At 36.0% G+C, this 20633-nt stretch overlaps 1 protein-coding gene across 1 annotated transcript; it reads right to left on the reverse strand.

The window, feature by feature from the left end:
• Positions 1-6169: 6169 nt before the first annotated feature.
• On the reverse strand, positions 6170-10942 carry LOC132168821 (cysteine-rich receptor-like protein kinase 10). Its single transcript, XM_059579878.1, has 7 exons — positions 10044-10942; positions 8523-8663; positions 8295-8425; positions 7916-8126; positions 7344-7581; positions 6853-7003; positions 6170-6750 (listed from the first exon to the last, which is right to left on the reverse strand). The coding sequence occupies exons 1-7, from the start codon at positions 10891-10893 to the stop codon at positions 6415-6417; spliced, it is 2058 nt and encodes a 685-aa protein (XP_059435861.1). The 5' UTR covers positions 10894-10942; the 3' UTR covers positions 6170-6414.
• Between the last annotated feature and the right edge of the window lie 9691 nt (positions 10943-20633).

The raw sequence follows: 20633 nt of genomic DNA on the forward strand, positions 1-20633 counted from the left end.
GCTAATTTTTGCTCTATTGATCGAAGAATATAGAACCCATATTGATATTCTTCAATGCAAATATGAAAATAACCGATCTGGTACTTGTGATGACTAATTTCTTACCTAGCTAGTGGATTGATGTGATCTGTTTGTATTTGGACTCATTAGCTGACCCACTTTCAATAATTAATCTACTTTGTTGATCTAGTCGTGATTCTCACATCTTGCGTGAGTGATATTTCTACCTAATTTTCCCAATCTTGCAAAATGTTAATGGCTTGGACAAAGTGATACCTTCCCCCCGGGCCCCAAATTCTCTTTTTCTCCCTTGTCAGAAAAAACACACTCACACACAGTACTAAAAAAATTCATAATTAAGATCAAAAAGCAGTCATACTTTCATAAGCCAAAATCTTTTTTTTTTTTTTTTGAATAAAAAACCGGAAAAGTCACTAAATTTAAGAAAAAGTGAGGCAGTAAAACACCGAAAAAGGAAAGAGAAATGACCCCCCCAAGAAATGCTACTCATGCTCCAATGACCTCACTCCCGTATTTATTCGGGCTGATTTTCAAAGTCATTTTTATCTTTTATATATATATATATATATATATATATATATGGAAAAGGAAAAAAACTTTACATGTGGATTCTGTGACTCTGTGAGGTGGAGGAACAAGCGCTGGAGTACAGATAAAATTCTGAATTGCAAGATGTATATATGTTTGTATTGCTACATAATTTTGAATTAATTTACATGGTGTGCACGACACCCTTATATACATAAAATATAATAGCGAGAATAAAGGAATAATTGTAACATTAAAGAGGAAAATAACGATAAATAAATAACGGTTAACGTTTCCTTTCTTTGCATTGAGTGTGAATGTTTCCTTTGAGTCTTTGACTGCATTGAATGCCACATTACTTGCTTTCTTTTTGTCTTCCACATACTTTGAATCTAGACATGATTTGCTCATACGATAGAATGCAAACAGCTTATGAAGATTGGATTTCATTACACAATTAATTCCCTTAGCTATAGTTACCACCTTTTCCCCTTTCTCAGCATCAGTTATGGAAACCTTATGATGATGGTTAACAAGTAGAAGGCGTTGGCGCTGATGTGTTTACTGACGGTAAAACGGGTAAACTTCAAACCCAACCTTACAACTAGGAAACAGAACTATGCCCGCTTTCCCCCACACCAATCCGGTACACTCGCTATCGCTCTCTAAAGATAGCTATTGCATATTAAATTAATGTTTATTCTAAAATTTAAGTTGATAGGAAGATGTAAATTTAATCAATACTTTAATACTTTCACTCAAGTATGAGCTCAAACTAAAAAGTCGGAGGGAAGATCTTCCCTCCTCCCCTTTCCCTGTAGCAGTGCTCGATGTCTTCTTCATGGTCTCCGTTCCTAGCGGGTGCGTTTTAGATCTAGTTTGTAGATCTAGATCTAGATCTAATTCTTTCAAACTTAGATCTCTTCATCAGCCAAGGCGTGTCTTCTTGAGGATTTCTACGATGTTGTGCTCCTCAGCTGCTACTTGTGAGGTTTTTTTGTTTTTTTGTTTTTTGTTTTTCTTTTGATTTTTTGTATTCTTTTTGTCCTAACCTTCGGGTCAAGAATGTGAATTGTCTCTTGACCTTAGGGCGGAGGAGGAGTAGATTGGTGTGGAGGTTTATCTCTAATGGTCGGATTTTTAGTTTTTTTGTTGTTTTGGTTTTTGTTTTTTTGTACGTATTTGGGCTACCCATGTCTTAGCTCTAGTCTTCTCGAAACAGATTTATTTCTTAATTGTGGTTGTACATGGGGCAATATGTACTTGTTTGTAAGAATTTATGATTGTATTTATGACTTTGTAACCTCGTAATATTTTGTTATGATTTTTCAGAACTTTATGCTCTGTGTAGACTGTGTGTAAGAGTTTTATGCTATCAATGAAATGATTTTCGTTCAAAAAAAAGTATAAGCTCAAACTCCCATTCAATAGTTTATGCATGTATATAAAACTATATATGTCAACCGTAATCTTCTCAATTTAATTAAACGAGTTAAGCCTTTCGACTATAATTCACTAATTTTATATTAAATTTGTGTCAAATGTACCTATGGTTTTAAAAATTGTCAGCCCTAATTTAAGTACTTTATTTACAGTAAATTCGATCAGTCTAGAAGACTTTATCGCCAGTTTTCTTTTTTTACCGACAAAGACCTGAAGTATTTTGTCCGTTTCAAATTCATAGAGCTTTTTTCCATGGTGTTCTTGCTCCCAACCCCAACTCAAATCAGAACATAGAGAGCCGCGCCATCCTAAATCACCAAGGTCTTATGATCACCGTAATGCATGCAAATAGGCTTTATTGTTTTTAGCGACTACAAATTGAAAAAAAATAAAAAATAAAAATCTTATCTGGTGAATTATACATATTGTATTGCAAGCTTATTACTCCGTTTAATGTTGGATCGGACTTTTGACAATCTCATCTAAAAATCAATTGGCATCAAGTGAATAAAGTTAAAAAATTTTATGACATTTAAAATCGCACCCTGCAAGGCATAAGAGCCGTTTGCATTAGCAGAGTGCTTCTATTGCACCTCAACAATCATTCCATCAACATGACGCTCCGCGACTAGTCAAACCCACGACCTTGACTTTGATACTATTTGTTGGAGCGAACTTTTGACTATCTCATATGAAAATTAATTGACGTCGAGTGAAAAAAGCCAAAGCCTTTGATTGGCATTCACCCCTATCATTCACGAAGTTCAAATTCTTTATTAATACTCATAATATCCGACTCACGGTTCAAGTATAATGACTTAATAAACATTTATTAATTCTCTTAAAGCCCTTACTATCCAGACCCGGATCATCTCTAGTTCAAAAGAACTGGAGAGGAACCGATTACTTATATTATGATGATAAAATGGAAATTTCAATTTTTGTTTGAACCATTTTATCCTCATATATATAGTTTAAGTAATTGGCTCATCTTCTATTCTTTTGAACTGGAGAGAATCCTAGTTCTTACTACCCACACTATCGAGGGTATAATTCAGTAATGGATGCTTCATTTATAGACAATGGTATTGATTTGCTTGTAGATTGATCCGACTCTTGCTCCATTAAAGGCTTTTGTCCCGTTCGACTATGAAGGAAATATGCTGGTTGTCGAGGAAGTGATGATGGCAAAGAAACGGATTGACTGTCAAGCATGAGAACTATGGATGCCATTGTGGGTCTTTCAGCTGGATCGTCCTGTATAGAGAGGACACCAATATGGAGACATCTGATGACTTGATCTCTTGAGTAAGAATTTCTCATATTTGGATCCAACACTTCCAATGGCGTTCCATCCGTCCAGTGTTTCCAGGCTTGCACCAATTGGACAAGTAATGTTACAATATTACATGGATGTGATGATGTTTGCATTAACATAGGAAAACAAAATCAGAATATTTGGTTCATACTACTCACATAGCTCAAAAGGTCTCCGTCACCATCTGATTGATAGAAAGAATTAACTTTTTTGCCACTTACAATTTCAAGAATTAGGACACCAAAACTGTACGTGTCGGACTTTACAGAGAACTGTCCATGCAAAGCATATTCTGGAGCCATGTAACCACTGCAAACCGGCATCATGGATATGGCAATATTAATTGTAAGTCATGCTCACTTGCTTATGTAAACAATGCAATGCACATAACATATTTAATTAACAACATGAATCCACATATACATTCATGCTGCCATGAAGGTTAGAGTGGAAAGCATGCATCTCTAAAGTGAATTTCTAGTATATTAGATTGCCTTTTTTAAAAAAACCTTTTCCCCTTACTTGCAGTTAATTTGTCAGTACAATAAAAAAAAATAATTAACCTATATTAATTCTAAAACCATGTTTTTAATTCTTTTAAAAAAAATCATTTTAGTTGCAAAAATGGGCAAGAATTAAAAACTTACTATGTGCCAACAACTCTACTGGTGTTTCCTTGAGTTTGATCAACTCCAAAAATCTTTACCATACCAAAATCTGAAATTTTTGCATTCATATCTCCATCTAACAAAACGTTACTGGCTTTAAGATCACGATGTATAATTCTAAGTCGAGAATCTTCATGAAGATAAAGAAGCCCTCGAGCGATCCCTCCAATAATATTATAACGGCTTGACCAATCTAGTTGTCTTTGACGTGCAGGTTCTGTACATTCATCAAAACTCAATATTCAGGTTAGAATTTAGTGCCTTTTTCCGGGTTTTGAAGAATATATGGTAATTCTAGGAGAGAAAGCAGTAAAACACCGAAAAACAAAAGAGAAATGGCCCCCCAAGAAATGCGACTCATGCTCCAATGAGCTCATTCCAGTATCTATTTATGGTAATTTTCAAAGTCATTTCGATCCAAAATAAAAAATAAAAATAAAAAAAATTAGGAAAAGGAAAAAGTTTACTGACCGGTAAAACGGGTAAACTTCAAACCTAACCTTACAACTACGAAAGAGAACTCTGCCCGCTTTCCCCCACACCAACCCGGCAAACTCGCTATCGCTCTCTAAAGATAGTTATTGCATATTAAATTACTGTTTATTTCAAAAATTTAGGTTGATAGGTAGATGTAAATTTAATTATTTAATTAATACTTTAATACGTTCACTCAAGTATGAGCTCAAACTAAAAGGTCGGAGGGAAGATCTTCCCTCCTCCCTTTTCCCTGGTATTAGTGCTCAGTGTCTTCTTCGTGGTCTCTTCGGGTCACCGTTTCTAGTGAGTGTGTTTTAGATATAGTTTGTAGATCTAGATATAGTTCTTTCAAACTTAGATCTCTTCATCAGCCAAGGCGTATCTTCCTGAGAATGTCTACGATGTCGTGCTCCTTAACTGCTGCTTGTTGAGATTTTTTTTTAGTTTTTCTTTTGATTTTTTTTATTCTTTTTGTCTTGGCCTTTTGGGTCGACGATGTGAATTGTCTCTTGACCTTAGGGTAGAGGAGGAGTAGATCGGTGTGTGGATTTATCTCTTATGGCTGAATTTTTAGTTTTTTGTTGGTTTGGGTTTTTTGTTTTTTGTTTTTGTTTTTTTTTTTTTGTATTTGGGCAACTCATGTCCTCGATCTAGTCTTCTCGGAACAGATCTATTCCTTAATTGTAGTTGTACATGGGGCAACGGAAGCTTGAAGTCATAGATATGTACTTGATTGTAAGAATTTATGGTTGTATTTGTGACTTTGTAACCTCGTAACATTTTGCTATAATTTTTCAGAGCTGGATGCTCTGTGTTATAAGAGTTTTAAACTCTTGATCTTTTATCAATGAAATCTGTAGATTTCTGTTAAAAAAAAAAAAAAGTATGAGCTCAAACTCTCTTTCAATAGTTTATGCATGTATATAAAACTATATATGTCAATCATAATCTTCTCAATTTAATAGTTTATGCATGTATATAAAACTATATAGGTCAACTATAATTTTCTCAATTTAATTAAATGAGTTAAGCCTTTCGATCATAATTCACTAATTTTATATTAAATTTATGTTAAAGTTGCATTTGGTTTTAAAAATTGTCCACCCTAATTTAAGGATCTTATTTGCTGTAAATTCGATCAGTCTGGACTCTAGAAGAGGACCTGAAGTATTTTGTCCGTTTCAAATTCATAGAGCTTTTTTCCATGGTGTTTTTGCTCCCAAGTCTCAACCCCAACTCAAATCAGAACATAGAGAGCCGCGCTGTCCTAAATCGCCAAGGTCTTATGATCACGGTAATGCAAATAGGCTTTCTTTTTCTAGCGACTACAAATTCCGGTGAATTGTACATATTGGATTGCAAGCTTATTACTCCGTTCAATGGTGGATCAGACCGTTGACAATCTTATCTGAAAATTAATTGACATCAATTGAAAAAAGTTAAAGCTTTTTCTAGCATTCAAAATCGCACCCTGCAAGGCATAAGAGCCGTTCGCATGAGCATAGTGCTACTATTACACCTCAACAATAATTCCATCAACGTGACATTCCGTAACTCAAACCCACAACCTTGACTTTGATATCATTTGTTGGAGTGGACCTTTGATCATTTCATATGAAAATTAATTGACGTCCTGTGAAAAAAGCCAAAGCCTTTGATTGGCATTCACCCCTATCATTCATGAAGTTCAAATTTTTTATTAATACTCATAATATCCAACTCACAGTTCAAGTACAATGACTTAATAAACATTTATTAATTCTTGTAAAGTCCTTACTACTCGAACCTAGATGATCTCTAGCTAGTTCAAAAGAATTGGAGAGGAACCGATTACTTCTATTATGAGGGCAAAATGCTAATTTTAGTTTTTGTTTGGATCATTTTACCCTCATGTTTTAAGTAACCGGCTCTTCTTCTGTTCTTTTGAACTGGAAAGGATCCTAGTTCTTATTATCAACACTATCGAGGGTATAATTCAGTAATAGATACTTCATTTACAGACATTGGTATTGATTTGCTTGTAGATTGATCTGACTCTTGCTCCATTAAAGGCTTTTGTCCCGTTCGACTATGAAGGAAATATACTGGTTGTCGAGGAAGTGATGATGGCAAAGAAACAGATTGACTGTTCAGCATGAGAACTATGGATGCCATTGTGGGTCTTTCAGTTGGATCATCCTGTACAGAGAGTACACCAATATGGAGACATCTGATGACTTGATCTCTTGAGTAAGAATTTCCCATATTTGGATCCAACACTTGCAAGGGCGTTCCATCCGTCCAGTGTTTCCAAGCCTGCACCAATTAGATAAGTAATGGTACAATATTACATGGATGTGATGATGTTTGCATTAACATAGGAAAACAACATCAGAATATTTGGTTCATACTACTTACAAAGCTCAAAAGGTCCTCGTCACCATCTGATTGATAGAAAGAACTGACTTTCTTGCCACTTACGATTTCAAGAATTAGGACACCAAAACTATACACGTCGGACTTTACAGAGAACTGTCCATGCATAGCATATTCTGGAGCCATATAACCACTACAAACCAGCATCATGGATACAACAATATTATTTGTAAGAAAGTCGTGCTCACTTGCTTATGTAAACAATGCAATGCACATAACATATTTAATTAACAACATGAATCCACAGATACATTCATGCTGCCATGAAGGTTAGAGCGAAAAGCATGCATCTCTAAAGCAAATTTCTAGTATATTAGATTGGCCTTTTAAAAAAAACCTTTTCCCATTAACTATAGTTAATTTGTTAGTACAGTAAAAAAATCAATTAACCTATATTGATTCTAAAACCATGTCTTTAATTCTCTTACAAAAATCATTTTAGTTGCAGAAATGGGCAAACATTAAAAACTTACTATGTGCCAACAACTCTACTGGTGTTTCCTTGAGTTTGATCAACTCCAAAAATCTTTGCCATACCAAAATCTGAAATTTTTGCATTCATATCTCCATCTAACAAAATGTTACTGGCTTTAAGATCACGATGTATAATTCTAAGTCGAGAATCTTCATGAAGATAAAGAAGCCCTCGAGCGATCCCTCCAATAATATTATAACGACTCGACCAATCTAGTTGTCCTTGACTTGCAGGTTCTGTACATTCATCAAAACTCAATATTCAGGTTAGAATATATAATCAACTCAAGTAAGATAAATATTTAACTTATTCATCTAATTGAAAAGTAAAACTCAAATGAACTAAATACTAATATAGAAAAACAATTTAATCTATTTATCTCTTGTTAGTTCAACTACACTCAATAAATTTGTTAATAGTTAATTAAGAAAATGACATCCTATTTGCCAAGGGAAGAAAAAAAAAAAAAAAAACACTAATTGTAAGTTGAGCCTTTCTTAAATGGATTGTAAAGCCTTGCATTTCATATGACATACAAGAAAATTAGACATATGTTCATAAGGGACAAACCATATAAAAAGTAGTCAAGGCTTTTGTTGAGCACAAATTCATAGATAAGTATCTTTTCCTCTCCATGCAAGCAAAATCCCAATAGCCTTACGAGATTTCTGTGTTGAAGCTTGGCTACTAATATCATCTCAGTTTTAAATTCTTCTTTTCCTTGCCCAGAGGTTCTCGACAGCCTCTTCACAGCTATTTCTTGTCCATTAGGCAGTACACCCTGAATATGTACTTTAACTAGTCATTAGAATAATTTGCCATTTACAGTTCATATAATCCAAACATCAAATGCTTCAGAAATGTCAGATTTTGATGCACTAAATTTTTGTGAACTTAAATTATTAGAAACTTTACAAAAGTAAACAAACAAGGAAAAGGAATCTTGTACCTTGTAAACTGCGCCGAATCCGCCTTCACCAAGCTTATTATCATCTGAAAACTTGTTGGTGGCAATTTCAATTGTAGCAAGATCAAATTGCAAGGACTCTACCGTTGTAATATCATCATTTGCATGCGCAGCTACACCACAAAACGGTAAATTAATGTAAGTAATAACAAGTTAAACATCAGGAAATATGAGATTAATGCACAAAATCAAAAATTATGTATTGTTTACCATTCTCTTGCTGTATAGCATTGTACTTTTTTCTTGCTCTCCTATTAATTACAAAGCAGTAGCCGATAACAAACAGCACAATCGAGACAGAAATTGGAACGACAATGGCAACAATTGTCAACGCTGAGATTGTATCTTTTCCTGCATCAACAATTTTTACTTGCGTTGATAAGCTAGAATGCAAGATGATTTATAAGTAGAAGTGCTTCTAATTAAATATGACATGAATAGACTATCTTAATTAAGAGCAGGTTAAGGACTTTGTTGGGAAGTAAAGCGTTTAAAGTAAAAAAGAATATTTTAGAAAAAATTTTCAATTTTAAACTATTTTTGAAAGTGTGTTTTAAATATTTTTAGAGTAAAACAATTAAAAAATTACTTTTAAATTTTTTTATCAAACCTACGAACTTTTAAGTATTAAAACTATTTTTTTATACTTCTTAATACAATCCAAAGAAACTTTAATTAATTAGGACAAAAGCTTAAATTGAATAATATTAGTACTATCTTTCATCATCTTAAAATTTTCTTAAAGCTAATGTAATTTTTAAAATTATCATTAAATTTAAACGGCTGAAATCATGAAATCAAAGTAATGGTCACCTCATCTTTTTTCCCGCTTTCGTAGGTAACTTCTTCGATGCAGACAAGAAAATAATTGATCTGGTGCTTGTGATGGCTAATTAGTGGATTGATGTTCTGTTTATATTTGACTCAAAAGCTGACCCATAAGCTGACCCACTTTCAATAATTAACCTACTTAATTTGTCGTGACTTTCACATCCTGCATGAGTGAGTGTTCCTAATTTTTCCAATCTTCATTTTTTTTTTTTTTGTTGTGCAAAGCCATTTTTTCAATCTTCTGAAATGCGAATGGCTCGTACAAAGTGATATATAATTCCCCCGGCCCCAATTCCTCCTTTTCACCCTTATCCGAAAACACAGACAAACACATGATACACAGTTTCTGAAACCGCTTTTTTTTTTCTCCTTAATACTATTCATTTCATTTTTTTTTTTTTTTTTTTTATAAAGAGTGAATATTAAAATATTCTCTTTTTTTTTTTTATATATATATATATTATTATTTAAATAAAAAAATTATTACAAAATATTTTTTTTTTTCATTTTTTCAGATTACCTTTTTACTTTTTATACTAATTAAATATATATTTTTTTTTCCACACATACCGCTACAGTATCTCAGAGAAAAGGGTTTAACGGTATCAATAATTAAGATGAATTAAAGAGCAGTCATACATTCAGCAGCAAAAATCTTTTGAATACAAAACCGGAAAAAGGCACTAAATTTTAGAAAAAGTAAGAAGAGAAAACAGTAAAACACCAAAAAAACAACAAGAGATCGAAAATATACGCTGCTCATGCATGCTCCTAATAGCTCAGACCAGTATTCATCTATGTTGATTTTCAACGCCAAATATATCCTTAAAAATAAAAAATAAAAATAAAAAAATAAAAAAAATAAAAAAAAGAAAAGAAAAGAGAAGGAAAAAACTTTACCTTTGGGTGCTGTTACCGATCCCGGGGGTGGAGGAACAAGTGCCGGAGTAGAAGGCGTTGGCGCCGATGTGTTTAGTGACTGGTAAAACGGGTAAACTTCAAACCTAACGTTACAACTAGGAAACAGAATTCTGCCTCCTTGCTTTCCCCCACAACAACCCGGCAGACTCGCTATCGCTCTCTGGAGACAGCTATTGCAATCGGAGCGCGAGATGTCCAGCGTGCACTGGGCAAGGGTGTACAGAGTTTGCAACGCTGTGAAGTTGGCTTCTTTCGTGCCAAACTTCTTGGCTCCGGCCCCAACGTTGGAAATCCCGCTTGCCAAGTCGTTCATCGTTGTCCTCACCAGCTGGTCAAACCGGCTCGGCTCCGACACATTAACCGTGTTCCACATGTAAATGCCCGGGTCGGTGACCATGCTGGAGAAGAAATACTGGTTTGCGTAGCGTAACATGCAGTATTCGTACCAAGCCACGGCGTCTTTTGCCTTGGGGCAGCGTTCGACCACGTCTTCAGTTGCGCCGGAAACGCAGTCTCGGCAGTCGGCAGCAGAGATGTCGCCGCGGCAGAGGAAGAGGCCGTAGATCGTGTCGACGGAGTTGGGCGTTGAGGCGGTGGTGTTGTAGAATCCCGTGGCTCGGGTGGCGTTGGAGGAGAGGGAAGCGAGGAGGTGGTTGCGGTTGTTTTCGTAAGTGGCGGTGAAATTGGTTGCGTTTGGGCAATTGTGGTAGACGTAAGTTGCAGCAGCCTCAGTTCTGGTCTGGCTAAGGAAGGCGATGAGTAAGGGGAGAACAAAAAGGGTCGTCAAGCAGAGGTTGAAGCCAGGCGAGCCCATTGTTATCATCACCATTAACCTCTTGCTTCTGGCCTTTCAGCTATGGCTTTTAATGCCGTCTATTTTTGGGGTTGAGGGGCATTGAATAAGATGATTGCTCGATCTCATAAATAATACCTCTACTCTTTACGTCAAGGGATGATTCACAGGAAGGTCAGCATATTTTGCTTCGCCGTAACGAAAACGTAATATGTAAGAACGTTCAAATTGGTTAGTTGGGTCAACATCTGAGCAGATTTTTCAGAAAATATTTTTGCTGTAGAGTACTAAGGGCCTGTTTGAGATTGCGTTTAAGAGGCTTAAAAGTGCTTTTAAGCTTCAAAAAGCTCGTTTGAAAAAAAAAGTACTCGTTTGGTAAAACAATTAAAAGCGCTTTTAAGGGTCCAAAAAGTCTAAAAATGGCCAAAAAACACTTTTGACAAAAGTTTAAAAATGAAGCTTTTGCCCAAAAACTCTTTTTGACTTAAAAGTTATATTTCTCAAACGCAATCCCAAACAGGCTCTAATTAACTAACCAAATTTGATGGGGATTCTACACAGCTAACCAAACATTTAAAAAATAAAAAATAAAATAAATGATTTCTTTCTAAAAAATCAAAACATTAACAAATAAATTTTTTTATTTGCAAAAAAATTCAAAACTTATTTCACTTTTATGTCAAGCTATCACACTTTTTCCAAAATACAAAAAAATCCTCTTAAAAAATTTTAGTAAAAAATTATATTTTGTCCTTAAATTTTCTTTCAATTTCAATTTAATTCCTAGGTTTTCAATTTCAAACTATTGTCTAAGTAATAAACGAGTCAATTGTACATGCTAAGTCATTCATGGTTGATCTCACCAGCTGCTCAAACCGTCTCCAATACATGAACCGTGTTCCACATGTAAATACCAAGGTTGGTGAACATGCCCTAGCGGGAGAAAACATACTGGTTTGCATAGCTTAAATTTTTAAAATAAGTAATAATTTAACATATTGTTAGCTGTCAAAGTCTTATTCGCAGCAGTTTCAGTTCCGACTAGGTAAGAAAGGCAATCAGCAAGGAGAAGAGCAACTACCAAGAGGGTCGTCATGCAGAGGTTGAAGCTATGGGATTTGAGAAATAGGATATTAATACACAAATTAACATTAATTAGGATCCATTTATTTTTGCTAGTGGCTGGATGTTTATCCAAACCGGACTAGCTAGAGCCAGGTTTTAAACCAGCTGGGACCAAACAAAGAGTTACCAACTGTTTGATGTAGTTTGACTAAGAGTTTGTTGGGGATTGCGTTTGAGGAGTTTAAAAGTGTTTTAACAATCAAAAAGTCTGTTTGAGAAAAAAATACTTGTTTGGTAAAAAAAATTAAAAGTGTTTTTAAGTGTCCAAAAAGTCTAAAAATGGCCAAAACACACTTTTAGAAAAAATTTTAAAATAAAACTTTTGCCAGAAAGTACTTTTTGACTTAAAAATTTTATTTATCAAATACAATGTCAAATAGGCTCTGAGACTTTCTATAACATTATCAGCGATCCGCGCATCTCATGTAGTATTAGTCAAGTCACACATCTCATATAATCCCATTTTTAATAAATATAAATCAATTTTGTAAAAAAAAAACCCTGTGCGTGGAAAATAAAAATGTTAAATTTCTAAAATTAAAAAAAAAAACCAAAAAAAAGTTTTAAAATTTTATTTTACAGACTGGCATAATAGATTAGTAGGTTAGTAGTTTACTCATACATCGCACTCTCCACTACTAGTTAATTGCAACATCATCGCGATTATTTTATCACATCATTAGAAATCATTTGGTATCCTATAAACCGTACGTAAGATATAATAAAATAATAACTAATAAATCATTCATCTCAATTTCGCCCATTCCAATCATCTATTGCTTAATTAAAAACAGACCATTAAGCTAAATAGTGTTCATAATAATTTATACTCCTTAAATGTCTTCCCATTAGTCAAAGAAAGAAGAATATCAAAAATAATAGAAGCAAAATTTCAGTCTTTGAACAGATTCGGTTGGGTCGTCGTTTTACGGTTTTCTGGGGTTTGAACTTTGAAATCAGCGTGTCTGTGAAGCCTTTTCTCTTACCTGGGACAAGAACAACCTATGACGACTCACAAAAGTCTAGGGGCCATTGTAATTCAAAGAGGCTGCCGTGCTGGGAATTGCATTTTCACATTCAAACCTGAAGATATTTAAAGCCATGGAGCATTTTTCCTTTGGCTGTGTTTGGCAATGGAATGCAAAAAAAGGGAGGGGAAGGATATTTTAGCAGATTTAATTAATATAAGAGAAAAAAAAATGCTTTGTATAAAAAAGTAAAAAAATTTGTTTCGTAATAATTTTTTTATTTGAATAGTAATAAAAAATGATTGATGTGATGTAAAAAGTAAGAATGTTATAGTTGATTTTGAGAATAATTTTTTGAGTTTTTGGATCCGGAACAATCCGGCCCTTTGCCAAACACTGCTTTTGAAAATTTCCCGTTATAGACCAAGATTCACGTCTCCCTAAATTTAAGTGAAAAAAAAAAAAAAAAAAAAAAATTCTTTAAGTTAGCCACGGTTCAAAAACACTCACATATCTTTATATATATATATATATACTTCGTTTAAATTTTATTTTTATTTTATTTTTGCTTTACAAAATCATCATAAAAAAGGAGGTTTTCTTTTTTTCTTTTTCGTTTTCAATTGTATCTTGAATTAAAAATTAGAAAAAAAAAATTGTGAAAGAGGGATGGCTGGATCCACTCCAGCTGTGACCCACCCAACACTCTATTGGATTTCAAATAAATTTTTACACCAATGAACGACCTACACGTAGCCATTGAAGATAAGGAGTGCAATGGTTGTCTGTCTATATATATATATACTTCGTTTAAATTTTATTTTTATTTTATTTTTGCTTTACAAAATCATCATAAAAAAGGAGGTTTTCTTTTTTTCTTTTTCGTTTTCAATTGTATCTTGAATTAAAAATTAGAAAAAAAAAATTGTGAAAGAGGGATGGCTGGATCCACTCCAGCTGTGACCCACCCAACACTCTATTGGATTTCAAATAAATTTTTACACCAATGAACGACCTACACGTAGCCATTGAAGATAAGGAGTGCAATGGTTGTCTGTCTTCCACATCGAAAACCTTTTCTCACGTGTCTCATACAGTAAATATGTAACACCCCCAAATTATTTTACCTGCATAACAATTCGAAGCGATACTACAAGACCTTACGACCATAACTGCAACAAAAATTGGCTATATGTATTTGAAAAAAACCAATATAAGAAAATACTTGAATATTTACTTGATGATAATCGATTTACATGAGAATGTATTTGTACAGAAATTTTGGTTTACATAGCCATTGAGAATTGATGTTGTGATCTTCTATAAAAGGAAATCGTTCACGTAGATGGAATGTTAACGTTATGGATTTATTTTCTCATTTAATTTATGGCCGTTGCTGATATTTCCTTCTTCAACACTCCCCCTCAAGTTGGAGTGGATATTCATAACACCCAACTTGTCAAGTAGGTGATTGAATTGTTTTGAAACTAGAGCCTTAGTAAATAGATCAGCGGGTTGTTGAGTGGTAGGTTTGTAGAAAGTCTGAATTATGCCATCCTGCAGCTTTTCCCGAATGAGGTGACAATCAATTTCTATATGTTTTGTTCTTTCATGAAAGACGGGATTCGAGGTGATGTGGATGGCCGTCTTGTTGTCACAATACAATTTTGCTTGTTGTGGATGTGGGATATAGAAGTCTGCCAACAATTGTTTTAACCAGGTAATTTCACAGCAGGTTGAGGCCATAGCTCTGTATTCTGCTTCAGCTGAAGAACGGGATACTGTTGTCTGCTTCTTTGTTTTCCAAGATATTGGTGAGCTTCCAAGAAGTATACAATATGCAGTGACTGAACATCGAGTGTCTCTACATCGTGCCCAATCTGCATCACAGAATGCATGTAATTGAATATTGCTTGTGGCAGATAAGAGAATTAATTGTCCTGGAGACTGCTTGATGTAGCGTAATACTCTATGTGCTGCATCTAAATGAGACGTTCGTTGCTTGTCCATAAACTGACTCAACATCTGCACTGCATATGCCAAATCTGGTCTGGTAATGGTTAAATAAATCAACTTACCAACTAGTTGACGATATGACGAGGGATCCGCAATGAGGTCTCCATCATGTTTACTGAGTGCCAGATTTTGCTCCATGGGAAAAGTGATGGGTTTAGCACCAAGGAAGCCTGTGTCTTCAAGTACTTCAAGAGCATACTTTCTTTGTGATAGAAAGATGCCTTTCTTTGAATAAGCCACTTCGATACCCAAAAAATACTTTAGGTTGCCCAAATCTTTGAGTTTGAAATGGTCTCCCAAATGTTTCTTAGGATCTGCTCCAAGTTATTACCTGCCAATATAATGTTATCTACATATACGAGAATAGCTATGAAGTTACCTTCGTGGGATCGGACGAATAGTGAGTAGTCGGCCTTGGATTGTTTATATCTTGCATTAATGAGAGTGGAAGAGAGTTTTGCATACCATTGTCTTGAAGCTTGTTTAAGCCCATACAAAGATTTATTCAGTTTTCAAACTCTAGTCTCCTCCTTTCATCCGAAACCAAGAGGAAGGTGCATGTAGACTTCTTTGTGAAGGTCACCATGAAGGAAGGCATTGTTTACATCAAGTTGATGCAAGTGTCATCCGCATGAGGCAGCAAGTGCAAGGAGAGAGCGGACAGTTACCATCTTAGCAACATGAGCAAAGGTCTCTATATAATCAAGGCCTGCCTGTTGGTTGTAACCCTTAGCCACTAAGCGAGCTTTATATCGTTCCACTAAACCATTTGGGTGATATTTGATTTTGTAAACCCATTTGCAGCCAATGGGTTTCTTTCTGAGTGGAAGAGGAGTTAGAGTCCATGTCTGAGTCGACTCAAGAGCATCCACCTCAACATGCATAGCATCACGCCATTTAGAATCTTGCATGGCCTGCAAAAACGACTTTGGCTCTTGTGCAAGGGAAATAGCAATGGTAAAGGCACGATGGTGGTTAGAGAGACATGTGTAAGATAAAAAGACATCAAGGGAGTAAGGGTTACCTGACGAATGCACCAACGCTGATTCAGATGATTGAGTAGGAAGAGACGGCAAAGCCTGTGCAAGATGAAAATCACGTAAGTATGAAGGTGGCTGGGTCGACCGAGTGGATCGCCAAGTGACCGGACAAGGAGAAGCGGAAGTCTAGATGGTGGAAGGGGCAACTTGAGCTTCAACAACAGGTGACAAAGCGGTAATGACATTATCAAGAATGTCAAAAGGGATAGGTAAGACCTGTAGAGATTGCTCAGTGGGAGTTTTGGCAAAAGGAAAATGATCTTCATGAAAAATGACATCACGAGATATAAAAGTTTTGTGGTGATCAAGATCATATAGACGATATCCTTTCTGACCATAAGGATAACTGAGGGAGACACATCGTATGGCACGAGGGTCAAGTTTTGATGGATTTTGTGAATGAGTGGAAGCAAAGCATAAACAACCGAAAACTTGCAAGTGATTGTATTGAGGTTTCGAGTTGTGTAACTTTTCATATGGAGATTTTCCAGATAGGAGGGGGGTAGGCGTTCTATTGATCAAATAGGTAGCTGTAAGGATAGCGTCTTCCCAGAAACGTGTGGGTAAGTGGGCTTGAAAAAGTAAGGCTCGGGACATGTTGAGAAGATGACGATGCTTGCGTTCAACAACTCCATTATGTTGGGGAGTAGAGACAAAACTGGTCTGATGGATGATTCCTTTGCAAGAATAAAAGGATGGAATAGTGAATTCAGGGCCATTGTCACTACGAATAATTTTGATGGTAGTCGAGAATTGGTTCTCGACAAGGTTAATGAAGGATTGGAGAAGAGAGCGAGCCTCAGATTTATGTTGCATCAAATATATCCATGTATATCGGGTGTAGTCATCAACAATGGTCAGAAAATAATGTGCCCCATTAATTGAAGATGTGTGGTAACCACCCCAAATATCAACATGTATTAATGCAAAAGGTGCAATAGAAGAAATATGACTAGTTGGAAACGGTATACGTGTTTGCTTTGCTAGAGGACAAACAAAACATTGTTCTGAATTTGAACTACAAATTTCAGATACATTATTGGAAAGATATGACAAAACTTTATTGGAGAGGTGACCTAATCGGTGATGCCAAAGCTGTGAGGTTGACTTTGCCACCTGACACCGTGAGGGTCTCGTGTTAGTGAAGTGATACAGGCCATCTCGCTCAGTGCCCAGACCATCGAGCGAAGGTCCTGAATAAGACAAAAATCAGAAGAAAAAATAATGCGACAATGCAATGTCCAACATAGTGTACGTACAGAGATTAGGTTAAAATGAAAAGTAGGAACACAAAAGGACATTATAAAGAATGAGTGATGGTGAGAAAGTCACAATGTGAGTTACGGAAGCATATGAGCCATCAGGTAATTGGACAGTACCACCATGGATAGGATATGACTGGGTCAAGGCAGTGGGAGAACAAACCATATGATCAGTAGCACCACTATCAAGAATCCATAATGAATTATTAGATAAAACAGAAGACATACCTAAAAGAGATGGTTCGGTACCACCTGCTCGGTGGGCCATGGACTGTTGTGGAGTGACATTATTCAAAATTGCAAGGACCTGTTGGCATTGATCAGGTGTAAAAGGAAAACTACTGGTAGTGGAAACTTGATGAGCACGGGGCTTAAGGCTAGAGCCTGAGCCAGAGTCAATCTTGCGACGAATAGGAGGGAATCCATTAAGTTGGTAGCACCGCTCAGTAGTGTGGCCATCACGACCGCAATAAGTGCATTTCGGTCTTTCCTTCTTTTGAAAAATAGATCGATTGTCCTTTCGTGGTGGTAGATTGCCTTTTGCAGCCAGGGCAATGCCCTCAATGGTGGGTGGGATGGTAATGCTACGTTGGCGTTCCTCTTGAAGGACCAAGGCATATGCACGACTTACTGAAGGCAATGGTTCTATCAAGAGGATATGTCCCCGAACAGCTGCATATGACTCATTGCGACCCATGAGAAATTTGATAGTACGCTGACATTGTTGTAGTTTGAGGCCTTCCTTTAGTGCGCCACAGGTGCAAGGGGAGGTGGGCTGAAGTGCTGATAGTTCATCCCATAACCCTTTGAATTTTGTGAAGTATGTGGCAATAGGCATAGTGCCTTGAACGAGGGTGCTGTTATCTTGCTCGAGTTGAAACATGCGAGGACCATTCACTTGAGAAAATCGCTCTTTAAGATCCGACCAAATGTCGCTTGCAAGGTTGCAATAAATAACACTAGTGCAAATGTCATTAGAAATGGAATTTAATAACCAAGATTTTACCATATTGTTGCAACGGCTCCATTGTGGAAAATTGTCGGAGGAGGCTATTGGTGGAGAGATGGTCCCATCAATAAATCCGAGCTTGTTCTTGGCGCTGAGAGCCATAATGATTGCCCGGCTCCAGGTTTGATAATTGTCTCCATTAAGAGACTGAGATGCTAATACCACACCAGGGTGATCGGAATGGTGGAGGTATAGATGATGATTGGGATCTTGGCAAGGAGGTATAGACACTGTAGAGGCTGGGGGAGTTGTAGTTTCAATCATGATTTTTTTTTTTTTTTTTTTGGTGTGACACTAAACTACTTGTCGCTTAGGGTGATGTGTGACCAGCCTAAACTACATGTAGTATAACAGGGAGGCAAATTGGATTGTGGGCTTCTATAGATAATAAGTGAGCTTGGACAAAAAAAAAAAAAAACGAAATAAGAAGCTACTGGTTTTGGGCTTAGTAAATAAGAGGATAAATGGTTCCACTTATGAGATAGGTCTGATCCAACCAAAAAAAAAAAAGGGAAAAGAAGAGAGCTAAAGCAAGAATTTACCTAAAAGCTGAAAAGGGGATCTCCTTCCTCTTTGATGCTGTTACAGAATGCACAAAGGAGTACCAAATGTGCTCAAGCGGAGGTGTAATCTGGGTGAATCTGAACGGGCAGACCGGAGTAGGCCAAAAAAAATATGGAAGAGAAATTCTGATTGTGGGTCGGTGGCTACGGTGTGGGTGTGCGACGGGAGTGGGAGGACCAGCAGCCGCAACACCAATAAGCACGGGTTGAGTGCGAGTTGGAGTGGGGAGGACCTCTAAGCAAGGATCGGAATGGGAAAATCATTGGGGTGTGGATTGGTGACCTCTGACCAAACAACCACCACTGGGTCGCTCTCATGACGCTGAAAAATGGTGGCCTCTGACCAACGAGGACCACTGACGACCCGAACGTTTTCTGACCGGCGAAAACGAGTGAGACTAGCCCCTAAAGTAATCGGGCAAGATATTTTCGAGATACTGTAACAGAGAAAGAAACTAAGTGCAGTAGGTAAGAAAAAAAAATGAGACTTTGTTTTTCAATTACAGAAACAGAGTTTTTGCACGCTCTGATACTATGAAAAAAACCAATATAAGAAAATACTTGAATATTTACTTGATAATAATCGATTTACATGAGAATGTATTTATACAGAAATTTTGGTTTACATAGCCGTTGAGAATTGATGTTGTGATCTTCTATACAAGGAAATCGTTAACGTAGATGGAATGTTAACGTTGTGGATTTATTTTCTCAATTAATTTATGACCGTTGCTGATATTTCCTTCTTCAACAGTATTTGTAATCAAACATCATCAAGTCTGAATCATATTCAAATGCAAGTACTTGCCACGTAAGAAATAAGTACCGCTTCAGCCTTCTTTCAATGGTTGATGTTGTTTTGAAATGAGCGTTCAGATAGGTTCGTCTTAATCTGTGTCTCTTTTACTTCTGTTACTATTATATGCGGCCTTATTGAGAGGACCGAGACATTTGTTTGTCTTATCTTTTACTATTTATTTGTAATTTTGTATTGTTGTTTTCGTTTTGAGTTTATTGTTGGAGAGCTCATATTTTTTTTCAATTTTTTGTTGTTTAGGATTTTTCACTCTCTCTTCGTTTCAGATCAAAAGTGGTAAGGATCATCCGTTATAACTCTTTCCCGAATTCAATTAAACAAAAAAAAAAGGGGTACATAGTGCCAATCACTTTCTTTAGCTGTTTGTATGTTGTTTATGTGTGGGTGTTTTTTTGTTGAAGCTTGTTTTTGGAGCTTTTCTATTTTTCTTTGTTGTATTTGTTGCTTTTTGTGGGTTATAATCTCCTTGCACTAAAATGGTTGGATCTTGTGGGGGAGATTTCTATTGCTGGTTGCACTACAAAAAAACGTCAATTTCTTCACGTGGTAAACAGTAATTTTTTTTGGCACGTCAGTAAATGCTGACGTGTCAAGTAGTGGAACGTCAACAAATTATTTCGTGACGTGTAAAAACCTACCCGTCAATAATTCCTGACGTGTTGAAATAAACACGTCAGTAAATGCTGACGTGTTATTTTCAACACGTCAGTAAATTTGAGCCAAATATTATTTTAAAATTAATAAATATTTGATTGATTATTTACTGACGTGTCATTATTTGACACGTCAATAATTACTGACGTGTCACTTTGACACGTCAATAATTGTTGACGTGTCACTTTGAGACGTCAATAATTGTTGACGTGTCAAAATGACACGTCAACAATTCTTGACGTGTCATTTTGACACGTCAACAATTCTTGACGTGTCATTTTGACACGTCAAGAATTATATTATATAAATATAAAGAAATATA

This window comes from Corylus avellana, chromosome ca2, assembly GCF_901000735.1.
Source record: "Corylus avellana chromosome ca2, CavTom2PMs-1.0".
Lineage (NCBI taxonomy): Eukaryota > Viridiplantae > Streptophyta > Magnoliopsida > Fagales > Betulaceae > Corylus > Corylus avellana.